The 13,746-nt window shown below is 36.9% G+C and overlaps 1 protein-coding gene across 4 annotated transcripts in view; it reads right to left on the bottom strand.

Moving 5' to 3' along the window:
- Positions 1–1,807: 1,807 nt before the first annotated feature.
- Positions 1,808–13,746, bottom strand: part of LOC140467147 (synaptotagmin-B) — a 663,372-nt gene continuing 651,433 nt past the window's right edge. For all 4 annotated transcript variants that reach the window (XM_072563238.1, XM_072563236.1, XM_072563237.1 and 1 more), the window contains one exon: positions 1,808–7,970. In XM_072563238.1, the coding sequence (XP_072419339.1) occupies positions 7,764–7,970 (207 nt within the window). In that variant the 3' untranslated portion in view covers positions 1,808–7,763. The remainder of the gene's footprint in view (positions 7,971–13,746) is intronic.

Raw genomic sequence — 13,746 nt, 5'->3', positions numbered from 1 at the left:
CATTTTTCTAAGAAAGACAACTAGTATCAAAAGATATACACTACAGTGGAAAAGGAGACCCTGGGATTGTTACCAAATTAAATTCAAATACTGCACGTGCTGGAAATCTGAAATAAAATCAGAAAAAGCTGAAGAAACTCAATAGGTCTGGCAGCATCTGTGTCTGTGGAGAGATAAACAGAATTAGTGTTTTGAATCTGGTATGATTCTTCCTGTTCTGAAGTAGTGAGAGTCATATACTATTATAAAAAATACAAAACAGTTTTGATGGAAATTGTTAATTCAATCTTATAATATAAGAATTGTTCATATCACTTGGAAGGATGGTATAATTACAGATGCATTATCAAGAATGCAATCATGCTGAAATAGTTTAAAATTTGAGAAGATGACAAGAAAGTGTAGAAATCCTACATAAAAAAAGGAGTGAGGTTGAATGAATGTAATTTTGTTGTGTTTTCTTGCATAGACGTGATGTTTATCTTGTGATGAAGCATGTTTGGAAAAGGGCATTAATCTCGTCAAGTGTGGTGGCATATACAGGCATATTTGCAATATAAACTGGGGAAATGGGAAACTTAGACACTGCTGTATTGAGAATGTACCAACTGTGTTTTATTGCAACTCAAGGGTCAAAAGTGGATTGGTGTGGAGTTTACTTATTATTCCACAAGGTCATGTGCATTTTGGAGAAATGGAATTGATACCCTTTGCGAGACACACTGGTACCTGATGCCCGTAGGTTGAAAATCTACTGCGGAGCAGACTTTGGATTTTTAATGTTGTGGTTGATCATAGACCTGGAAAGGAGCAGTTGAACTCAAACCTCAGAAAGCCCACAAACAAAGATGGCTCTCCTTCTCAGTCAACATTTCCTCCTCTTTCCAGGGCAGCAATGATGCAAAATCTGATCTTCTAATTCCCCAGGATCCAAACACTTGTTCCAGGAAGAGTCTCTGATCTGCTTGTAAAGCTTTCAATTTAGAAAATTCTATACACTGCTCAAGATGTCATCGTCTCTACACTGGGAAGATCAAATTACCATGCTCCAGATGAGAGGAGAGCATTGTAATCAAGCCCCACTACTCCTTGAGCTGACACAAATACATGAATTCTCTAAATTGAAAAGTGTGCCAGGATATTAGCAGGGAGTGGTTCCTTTGGAAAATTGAAAGTAGAAGGGAGGGGATGATGTGTTTGGCAGTTACATCATGCTGAGGATGATGGAGGTGGACCAAAGATACTGCCTGAACTAGACTGTCCATTCAAAACTTTTGGTTTTCAATTGTGATTTCCAATATCTGTAATATTTAACTTTTACATTATTGGAGATAATTGCTCTAAGGAATGGAGAAATCAACCAGAATTCTCTAACTTCTCCTCGGAAGAAAGCACAACCATGCCACTAGTATACATATCTAAGTGTAAACATGAGCATCTAAATGTGTGCGTGTGAATGACAGTTCTTGAGTATACATACGCATGTGATTTTGTGTCTGTAAATATATATATACCAGATGAATAGAGAAATGACTCCACACGATGCCTTTACCAGCACAGTAAAGTTAAATAATCTATACCACTAATCATCCTGGATCTCTTACAAAAAAAAACTACCTATTGGGTGAGATATGAGAAAAGGTCCATTGGACTTTACCTGCAGCTTCAGTCAGTATTACAAAATAGTAAGGATAGCAACTGAAGTGGAGGGAGGGGACACCAATTGCTGAACTGTGGCAGAGAATTGACACTACGTATTATTGGCTCTCCATCTTTCACAGGATATAGGTCAGCAAACAGGCAACACTTTGACAGTGAGATATGAGACATATTTAATGGACTCTGCTTTACATTCCCTTATGTAATTTTCAAACTACACAACAAACTTTTACACAAAGTAGAAACAAAAGGTACAAAATTTCATCAAAACGAAGGACAGTACAGCTGCATTTTCCAGACAGAACAAGCGGGTGATATTAAAAAAAAGTACGCTTATTGATGATACACGGACTTGCATATTGTATATTGCACAGACAGGCGGCTTAACATACATATTTATACATTTACGACAAGTGATTTTGGATTGCTGCATCTAGCAACTGACTACTGTTTTCAAAATAGTAAGAAATAACTTTTCTGCTCTATGATAGATGTTCAGTAATCAACTTTACATTGACAGATCTCAATAGGTAACTTAAATTTATTTACTATTTTCCTGACTCTGCATCAAATCTGCTTTATTCAAGTCAAATTGTTTGACACTGTAGACAAACAACTTTTCTTTTTTTTCTTTTAAAGCATATATGGAATCTTTCTGATTTGAACAACTCTCACTGGCTTACACAGGTCTTTTTAGGTTTTCTAATGTTTTAATTTATTAATTTGATTCACAGAGGTGGAGAAATGTAAGAATGCACCCAAGATCATTTGATTGCATTTGGTAGGGCACTCACCAGGAATGAGTTAATGCAAGTTAAGAAGTGATCATGCTGACAACTTTATAAGCATTCTACCTCACAATACAATCCACTGCATTGCACTTAGCCCAATTCAGATTTCAAAAGGATTCAATTTATTAAGTGAATGACTTCTAAAGATTTAATTTAATATATTTGGCTCTTTAAGTTCCCAATGTTTACTTACATGTGGAAAATAACTAAAGGTCCAATAGCCCTTTATAGTTTCCCAGGAGGTGAAGCAGTTTTTGACACATTTGCAAGTGTCATCCCAATAAGGGGAACAACTAAAGAGAAGTCAAGTCAACTACATTAAGGAGATAATAATCTGGGGGATTGTTAACAGTTAGGAGGAGTAACTAAACAGCAATGTTGTCTGAAAACTAAAATATTTTTGACAAAACAAAACAGAAGTGATTTTCTATGAAGGAATGAATTGACACAAGAATGATGAAAATACTAAGAGGAGTACCAAATGAAATTTACGTGGACAAAGAAGAAATGCATGTGATTTTAGAGAGAGCTTCACTATAGGAGGAATTTCCACTTTTAGAAATATTACTTTTAAGAATTATTAGCTCTAAAAATACACCAAGTCTGTTTTCGTACATAATAGCTCGTGAAAAGTATATGTGAAATGTTGGAAGGCAAAAATATTTCAACCGAACTTTGATAAAATTTGCAAAGTGACAGAAGACCTGTATAGCAAATGTAGCAAAAGTTTAAGGAACCAATGGTTGTATCTCTGTTTATCACTGTGTATCAGTGGTGGTTATATAATAAGTCTGCCTCCTTTTTATAAATGTATATATTTTGCTGATATAATAGTTGTTATATGTATGTCTAAATTATTATTGCTAATAATACAATTTTGATTGAAATATATATTTGTCTCAATTTAACATTACTTCCTCTCCTTGACATCTGGTTACATACTACTTTATTGCCTTCAATCTCATCTGAGCATATTACTGGATCATTGTCCAACAGCTTTGGGCTGTTCTTTAAGTGACTACAACAAAAATTGCATATCCATAAATCTACACAAAGAACAATAGATTTTGTTCAGCAACAAGATGTAAGTGCTCACCATTAGTTCATTCACCAATAACACTTAAGCATGTGTTAGCTTGATATCTAACGGAGATCCATTTTAGCCAGCAAGAATGATTGCTAGACAGGTACATGTTGTAGCATTGGTCTTGCAGCCATTTGTTCATGTTATGTCTTTACCAGTCAGTGATGATTTATTGATTTTGTTTTTAAAATCTATTGGCAAGAGTTGAAATTATGTCAGTCTCCCAGGTTGGATTCTAGGGACACAGTAATTTATTCCATTCACTGGTCACCATGGAAGTTCATTATTTTGTTTCAGAAGACGGCAACTCATCAGTTTTACAGAACCACTTCACACTACAGTTGCTGTGCAAATGTATCTTTTGCCCAGCATTCATAATCCATCTACAGACTCTGCTTCTGTACAATTAAGGTATTAGTATAGATTCCAAACCCTTTCAGAAGAGTAAATTAACCTCACAGAACTGAACCGCCAAACGGTAGGACATTATCTCTTACTGCTGATATCTGTGGACTCCATTTTCAAAGATAACAAAAATTAAGCTACAAAAATAATCCATGTCCTCTGGTGTCAGATAAAGGAGAACACATTTCAAAACTGATAGTTGATTCTCTTTCCTATCCTTAATAATAACTATTAACCACTAAGTACTCATAAATTACTTTACTTATCAAAACATTTTAACCAACTCTTTCAACTAGTGAGAATAGTTGGATTGCACTTCAAAATGTCATGGCTACAGTAGTAGTAATGTACTTGTGACAGGACAAGGAAACCATGACTGGACATTTTTCATGGCTGCAAGTTATTAACCAGTGTTTTAAAAAGCTACAAAACCCACAACAGTCAACTTCTTCTAATATTCATCGTTTCACAATTTTATGAGTATTATAAACTATAGCCACTGTCAGCAACCAACAAATAAACCTACTTATTAAATATATCTTAGAAACATGCAATCAAGAGTCTCACTTTTAGTACTACATGACTCACTAAATCTTAGTTGGTTTTAAGGAGTTATTTTTATCCTTTCACTTTGTCAAAGTTCAATTTTGAAGTCAACCTAAATCTTAATTTGGTATCTCAGCAGCTGCAGGAAACAACACATAGTCATAATAATAAAATCAACCAAGTATTTCACACTGATATCTTCAACAAGGTAGTTGAATAAACTTTATACCCATCAAAGGAACTTCTACAAATCAACAACATTAAATTCCAATCTTCAACATGATTGCTCTTTACATATCTAGCTGGAACTATTACATGATTCTTTGGCACTTACTAAGTCTTTTTGTTAGTTTTATAAATAACTACATAACAAGAAAATATCTCAAGCAAGTTCACATAATTACAAGTAACTCTTTCTATGTAATGACCTATTTTCTATGAAAGTATTTTGTGTGCACTTTTTAAATATATGTTTGCAGGAATAGACACAAATGTGTCCCAATAGTACTCAATGTTGCTGTATGCAAACATTCTTCAGGAGAAATGAAGCTAAAGTTGAAATTGATTCCCATCACATTAAAATTGCTGTTTCTCAAGATGTTAATAAATATGTAGAATGCCCTGTATCGGTTTCCAATGCCACCGAATTTGCCCAATTGGCCTATTTAGAAATGTGCCTGAAATATATCATTTCCTCTCATTGGATTCAGTGCATATACAGATATTCAGTCAACCCAGTCCATTTGCCTGAAGCAATAGTATTGCCTCATTGAGGCCGCCTACGAATGTGTCAGCATCTCCCATTGCAGGAGAAAGTTTGGACAACTAAACTTCTGTACCAGTAATTGAGGTATTCTAGCTTTTTGACGAGTGACTAAAATATTCATGCTCATTTACTCATTTTTCAGCAAGGTTTTTGGTAGCTTCTATTTACAGAATTCATTTGTAAGACTATTCCTCCCATCTGAGTCTTCCCAATCAGAAATCAAGTGTATGTTGAAATGGCATAGTGGGGTGGGGTGGGGAGAAACATGAAGACGAAGGCTTATGAACTGTACTCATTGCTAGAGGACAGCAACACCACTTGTGCTGTAACAAAGATTGCTCCTTCCATAACAGAGTATCACAGTGAGGGGTGTCATATACATTTAGTTTCTTCATTGTGTAAAAACAGGATAAAATACACCTCACTCAACATTAGCTTAATATCAAGCAGCCAGCCCAACGTGACTAATAGCAAAAAAAGCTTAAGCACATAAATATTAATGTGTCTCTGTACAGTAAAACTTTAATGATTGCAATCTTTTTAAAGCGAAAGGTAATATTATAATAATCCATCAGAAAATTCAGACCTAGGCAGTTTCATTAGTAAGATTTGTTACTGTATAAACAGACCATCAATTTTAACCATCAAAATTGCAATGCACGATAACTTCATTTCGTACTCTTAAAGACATCAGTGCATTTTATTCTTCTTGAATTGATGTTATCATTCAGCAATTGTTCCTGTCCTAATAGTACACACTCATTCCCACACGCACACGCACACGCACGCGCACACACACACACACACACACACTCTCTCACACACACACATATACAGGCAAGCACACACAAAGTGATTGGCAGCAGCAGACTGGCAAAGTGCAACATCACCTATCAGGAAGATAGGGGTGTGTGGACATGGGAGAGCTAGTGTTCCAGGGGTTATCCTCTTACTTTATTATTTTTATCTCAACTTGTGTTAGTAATAAATAATAATGAGTTCTAATTATGAACATTATGCAAATCATATGTCATAAAATTGTATATAATTACAAGTATTTCATGTCTGATTCACATATTATGTAGAATATCGTCCTCCCAAAATCCACATTCCCAGTTAAACTCAACTGAATTTGATTTAGATCCATAAGGAAAAACTCTTATTTTTATAATTGTAGGTGTATGAGGCTCCTATTGCAGTGAAATTAGTTGTCAGAATACTGCTCTGGATCCCATAGAAATAAAACAAGGTAGGCCAGTTCTGATTTGTATTAGAACAAACATAATTCAACTGCTTTTAATTGCTGTACAGTCATGGGCAATGCACTCCTGATTAGGACTGAGTGAGCTCCGATTTGAATTGAACGGATGTGGCCTGTGTTATAGGTGTTTGCAAGGGATTAGGAGTCTGAGAAATATCTCCACCATGAAAGCTAAGCTTATTTGGACAGCCATTATCACAAAGTGGAAGCCTATGAGGGACATGAGATTTCCAGTCTTTAAAAGATTACTTTGCACTCATAGTACAATGGTTTTGCTATCTTGGTTCTGAATTTATGTATCCAGATAGATATTTCTAAAAGCAAATTATAGGGCCCTACAGACTTTTACAATATTATCTGGGAATGTGGCTTATATCTTTGCAACTTCTATCTAAACACAACATCTTTTATTTATAAACTAAACCCAAAGTCTTTAAGCCAGCCAAGACCTTAAAAAAGGCATTTGCATCATTCTTTAGTGAATGATAAGTTGCATTTTAACTGTATGGTTAAGATATGGAATGGCAGCTTTCACCACCTGGTGGACCACCAAAGGCTTTAGCTTAGAATTGTGATATGATGTCAATGCTCTACCAGTCTTTGAGTGTAAATTAAGTAAATGGCTTTTCACATTAGCTTGATCTAGTCCATTCACATTATGTAAAATAGAAGCATCATCATAAAAATATACAGCAGATGCATGTGATTGTAAACCATAGACAACTTACATCTACACAAGAGTTTGCATTGAACATGCTGCTATTTACAGTAAATTGTCATCATGCATTATCAACACGAATTTCATAGTAGAGCTAAAACTGCAGAAAGTAGAATTGAGCATTTAGGGAAATTTGGAATACAACTTGGAGGCTCAGATGGCTTATTTATTAGTTCAGAACGATGGTGGTTAATGTGTACCAAAATTAATCATGTCTTAACCCTTTGAGTACTGGATTTTCTTGCACCTTTCAAAACATAGAGATTCCATCAATAATTAACTTACAAGATTGTGTAAAATTATAAGGTTTAAGTCTTGAGGTTCTAAAGTACAAAACACAAATTTCGTAACTCTTTTTTAACAGTAATTGTAAAAATGAGAAAAAAAATACAAAACACATTAAATTTGCATATATATTTGTCATGGTGCAAAGATGCTACAGTAACCCCCAAAGGGTTAATGGAGAATGGCGCATAACTGAGGTATTGATAGCATCTGATCAATGAGAAGTTTGTGTGATGGTGGGAATGATTTCACTTCTTGAGGCCAAGAGCTAAATCGACCTCTTCCTCTGGTTTTAGAGAGTGCCATTGTGCAATAGGCCGCCTGGGATTTGCCAGCATGTCTGACCAGTGTCGAAGCTCCGTTCCGGTGGCATTGCTGCCAACAAAAATCTTGCCAATGGCATCGTTCTTGCCGATCTTGTCGTAGTCCAAGACTGTGACACAAACCTGGACTTTCTGCATGTTGAATTGAGAAATAACATGAGAAGATTATTGCGAATCAATAATAGCTGGGTACTTTTAAAACAATCATCACTCCATTATAGTTTAATTTGAGGTACTAGTTTTAAGCTCAACAAAGCAATAGGGGACAAAATGTCGAATCCAGGCATATCAGTCAGACATGCTCCCGATAGATTTTATCCGTTTACAAGCAAAACTAATACTTTTCTCATGATGCAAGTCATAGAGATATTGCAGTCTCCTGTAAAACAGCTGTGGGGCATTTCACTGTCAGAATGCAGCAAATCTGTAGCTGCTTTCCGATGTTCTGCTTCACCACTATCAGCTTAATGCGGAGATGAAGGATTGAGGACCAGTGTATCTCAGACAGCAACAAGACATTCAATAAAAATTTCACATCCCACTGTTACTTAAGAGGAAGGTCCTTAAATTGAATGTAAACATGCTTTTAGAATAATGCAACATGAATTATATGTTCACAACTCCCACACTTAGGAACACAAGGCCACATCAGAAAATGCTCTCGCTTAAACCTGGAACACACACGAAAAATACAACAACAGCCTAGGGATTTCTGATAAATGGGTGTTCAGCATAAGATTAACTGATACAGACCATAAATGTTTGAGATTTGATTAATTGTTTGCACTATTTTCTAACTTTGAGCTGTCTCAGTTGGATGGATGAGGGAATAATCAGGTGTTAGCACTCCTCTTCACTATTTAGTCACACCTCTATAAAACCTGCAGTAAAACGTAATGGTAGCATAATGATCATGTTACTGCCCTAGTAATCTGGTGGCTACTGCTCTGGAGATATGAGTTCAAATCTCACTGTAGCAGCTAGAGAAATGTAACTTCAATTAAAGAAAATCCTAGCCTCATTAATAGTAATCATAATAACAGCAGATTTTTGCTTTAAAAAGCACTCCACTCTCCAGTATAAACTCAAACTCTGCAGCATAAAAATCAAAGCAGATTGTGGTTATCCCATTCCCCTTCCATGACAAATAGAATCATGAAAGACTTTGTTATTCCATTTTAAATTCTATTTATTACAAAAACATGACTTTTGATGTATTCCCAAATTTCTACGGTGCCGATTTCACAGTGGTAGATTAGATTTGACAGTACATATGTTCGACTGGCTTGAGGTGCACTTAAAAAATTATATAATAAAATGAAAAGATAACAGAAGTTATACTTAAAATGTATTGAAAAGACCTTGAGTTCCCTTTTAGTTAATACTTAAATGTCTCTCAAGCAAAGCAAGTGGTCTATTTCTCTCATGGCCTCCAATCTCAATGGTTACACTTTCCAAAGTAACCAAATTAAGTGACAGTGGGTAACCGCAAACAGCTATGTCCACCCTTCACCTTTATGCACAACAATACAGAATTGCAAATCATCAGCTATGAAAGGATGTGATACATTTCCATGAATTGTTTGATTTTCTTTCAAGGAAGAATCTGGATTGTTGTATCAAAACACGCTGATGGCCACAGCTCATTGTTTTCTACAATCAAAGGTGGTTAGTTCAGAGCATTGAGACTGGGCAGAAAGGTACAGTGTGTAGGGGAGAGGGGAAGAAGTGGCTGCTGCCATCACTCCACCCTGCCCTCACTCCAGCTAGAACTCAAACCAGCAGACAAATGACAAGCTTATTCCTGTAAGACAGTAAGAAATAAGAACAGGAGTAGGCTATCTGGCCCTTTGTGCCGGCCCTGCCATTCAGTTGGGATCATGGCTGATCTGACATTCCTTATGTCTGCTTTCCTGCCCTATCCCCATAACTGATTCCCTTTCTGATCAATAGTCTATCTATCTCAGCCTTAAACGTACACAAGGGCTCTGACCCCACAACTCTCTGTGGCAAGGAGTTTCAAAGTGTCATAAACTCTTGGAGATGAGGAGGAATTTCTTTTCCATCTCAAATTATTCTGAAACTGTGTCGTCTGGACCTGGACTCTCCCATGAAGAGGAACATCTTAGCATTTACTCTGTCAATATTTCAACAAGCTCAACTGACCCTTAATTATATATTTTCATACATTTATGTGGGATGGCTGTTCCTCAGAAAATCTGCCCCATTATGATTGAGTCTTCTTGATGCCAGTGAGGAGATATTTAGCCACGAAGCAACACACACCATCACTTACCTCACAACTTCCCCTTCCAAACTAAACCAACCCTAGACCACCGACAGCACCGTCCCTTTTACATCCTCTGCCATACCCAACACCTGACGTCTGATGACCCCTAATGCTGTGTGACATGACCCCCATTCCTCAGCTACAACTGGACCCAACACCCGACCCCTCCCTCCATACCTTATTTCTCCCACCCACCCTGAACTACCTTAAAATGTCTCAGTTATCTGATCCCTTTTCCACCAACCCACCAGCCACCTACTTACCTGGTACCCTAGCCCATACCAATTTGGCATCATACCCAGCCCAATTTCTTATCTCACATCTACCTTTTGCACTTCATTTTTGCCAGCAGCTGTCAAAGCTGTCGGGATATGGCATCTGACTGTTGTGAAATGGGAGGGTTTGCATCCCTCGGACGGTCTCATTGTAATGAATGAACCATCAGAATGGAAGTTTAATTCTGAGGAAAACCTAATCAATGTCTCTGCTTGGAAGTATATGGAGTTTGCTTCTTTTGTGAAAATGAAGAGGTGCAGTGACAATCTGCATGGGATGGCTGTTCCTCAGAAAATCTGCCCCATTATGATCGAGTCTTCTTGATGCCAGTGAGGAGATATCTAGCCATGAAGCAAAAACACCTAAAAGAGCTATTTACAAATCTTTGAGTCCACAAAGTCAAAGCAGAATGACACAGCGATTCAGAAAATAAATGGAGTTACAAAAATATTTTTGAATGGAGGTGGAGGATTGGATTTTGTGGATTTTCCTGGTTCAGAGATATTTTAAATTTTCTTGCTGAACAAAAGTTCACCAGGATCTTTGTTGGCTATATAAGTCTTCAGATTTCTGTCTCTGTCGTCAGTACTAGTCACCTATTTTTTGCAACAATATAATGATGGGAATACTTTCTGTAATAGAGATGATGTTTTCTTTGTGTAGCTGGCGCTATCGGAATCTAAACAGGATGTTCCTGGGAATATGTTGGCGTTTACAGAGAGTTTCTGAGAAAGTTTCACTATTTGCTGGAGATTCATAAGAACGTGCCAACATGTAGAGAGGGTTCACTAGATTCTACATATATATAAAGGATGACCACTAGATTATACCAATATTTACAGAGAGTCAGGAAAGCACATTTGTATTTACAAGGGGTTGGTGTCCATGAGAGTGAGCCAATATTTACAGAGGGGAATCATAAGGAAATGCCCCAAAATAAATCGCTGGGCATGAATAAAATACCGTTTCCCCTTTCCCACCTGTACAGCATTCAGAGAAAACAGATGAATTGTTGGGGGCACAAACAGAAATTGCTGGGCAAACGCAGCAGGTCTGGCAGCATCTCTGCAGAGAATGCAGAAAAAGGGTCACAGGACTTGAAACGTTAACTCTGTTTTCTCTCCACAGATGCTGCCAGATCTGGTGCATTTTCCTAGCAATTTCTGTTTGTGTTTTCAGATTTCCAGAATCTGCAATTCTTTGTTTTTTGTTTGTAAATCGTTGGGCAATTTGGTTTGATCTGTAAAACTCTGAATATCCATGTGATCCACTGCAGGAAAAGCATTTGCTAAAAGTTCTTTTTGTATCAAATTAGATGCATATGCTTCTTTAGCTACGGGACATTGGAACCTGTTTGTAGAATCATGAAATATTTATCAATTTATTGCAAAGATTTTACAAGGTCAAAACCATATTCTTTATGCTGGGTGTTTTGGATTTAAAATAACATCTTTGAATTTAATGCAGCCCAGGCATCTTTAAAAATTCATTATTCATAATTTTTTTTGCAGGTTTAAGTTCTGAAGGCACTGTTTCCTTCTCACTTCTTCCTTGCAATATCCCCTCCCCCCCTCATCAACAATTACCCCCACTCACTCACTCCACCACACTGCCAGGAGCATCTTAGTGTACGTTAGATCATTTACAAGCCATCTTAGGTTATCGCTGAGCTATAATGTTCTAGCTTTGTAATTGGATTGAAATATATACCAGACTCCTGCTGAAGTTCATTGTTATCCATTGTACATAAGTAAATCTGCTTTTTCTGACTTCTATTCTAAAGGCCTGAGATACAGGAATACTGTCTTCACAAAAGTCTTTACAGCCTTTAGTGCTTTGGTTAGAACTAAAGCATTAACCGTGGGCTTTAATTCAATTCAGGCAATGAAGGGATTTTTTTTGTAGGATTTAGATTATTATTTTGAAGAGAGTTGACTCGCTGGGATTGTAACAATTAATGATGTTGCCAAATTTTATTGCTCTTGGTGGGATATGAGGTGGGCTTTTGCTGAATTGTTTACCCATTTCTGTGAGGACATGACACACAGTCAGGCTTTCAGGAAAGTTACCTATCCTTTTTGTTATCCTCTGTTTTTGAAATCATCTATATTTTTCTGTTCAAAAGCTTCTTTCCTCATCTTTTGATCGCTAGTGCATTCCTTTCTCATGTCACCCCACAACTGTTGGCTGAATGTCAAGCCCCTAGCCTCTGAAATATCTTTTCCTTACCCTATCTTTCTTCTTCTTTAAGGCCCTTCTTAAGTTGACCCATGACCAAGCTTTTAGTCATCCTCTTGAATTTGTTTTGGCTTGCCATCTATTTGTTTCTGATCATGTCTCCTTGAAGAACCTCAGAATATTTATCTAAGTAAAGGCATTGTATAAACATTAATTATTCTTTCCAACTATACTCGCTGACATTGGGCAAGGGTTAAATATTTTGATTGGCAAAATGAGACAAACAAATTTTATCAGACATTCTGCACTGTTTGTAACTGATGTTTTGATGTGTCACCTCTATATTTTTTCATCCTTTGTTATTCCTTTCACGTTTCACAAGTTTCTTCCCCTAACTTTGCTACAGCATAGCAAACCTCCCTTCATCTCAGAAAATCTGGCAGCTTCTCTCTCCTCTCCAACGCCCAACAACATCTGCTCCACTCTCCCTCCCATTCCTTTTTGCTTCATCATTCCACTCTCCTCCTCTCATCTTCATTCTCCTTTTCTATTTATCTTTATTCCAAGTACTCCTCCTCTCCTTCCCTGACTTGATTCTAATATCACCACACCTTTCAACCCTGTTCAGTCCAAATATTGTATAATGGGATGTAGGCCTTGCTGAGAGGCCAGAAATTGTTTCTTGTCCCAAAGTACCATCGAACTGAGTGTCTTGCTTAGCTATTGCAGGGACCGGTTAAGAGTCAACTGCATTGCTGTGGGTTTGGAGTCACACATAGCTACCAGACAAGTTAAGGACAGCAAATTTCTTTCCCCAAAGATTAGTGAATCAAATGGGTTTTAATGGCAATTGATGATCATTTTATAGTCACAATTACGGAGACTAACTTTCAACTCCAGATTTTATTCATCAAATTCAAATTCTACCAGCCACCATTTGGGATTTGAACTAATTTTCCCACACCATTGATCTGAGTGTCTGGATTACTAATTCTATGCCATTAATCGGCTTCCCCATTTTTGCTCTGAACTTCCATCTGTAACATCATAGGAGGCCACTAGTTGAAATAATTAATAAATAAATAATAAAATAGATTACACCTAAGCAACATGCAGTCCATTTTAAAGTACATAACCAGCCATTACATACCAGTGAACATACCA

The sequence above is a fragment of the Chiloscyllium punctatum genome, chromosome 45 (assembly GCF_047496795.1).
Source record: "Chiloscyllium punctatum isolate Juve2018m chromosome 45, sChiPun1.3, whole genome shotgun sequence".
In the NCBI taxonomy this organism is placed as follows: Eukaryota; Metazoa; Chordata; class Chondrichthyes; order Orectolobiformes; family Hemiscylliidae; genus Chiloscyllium; species Chiloscyllium punctatum.
The sequence above is the reverse complement of the archived record's forward strand: the minus strand, read 5'-3'. Positions and strand labels throughout refer to the sequence as shown.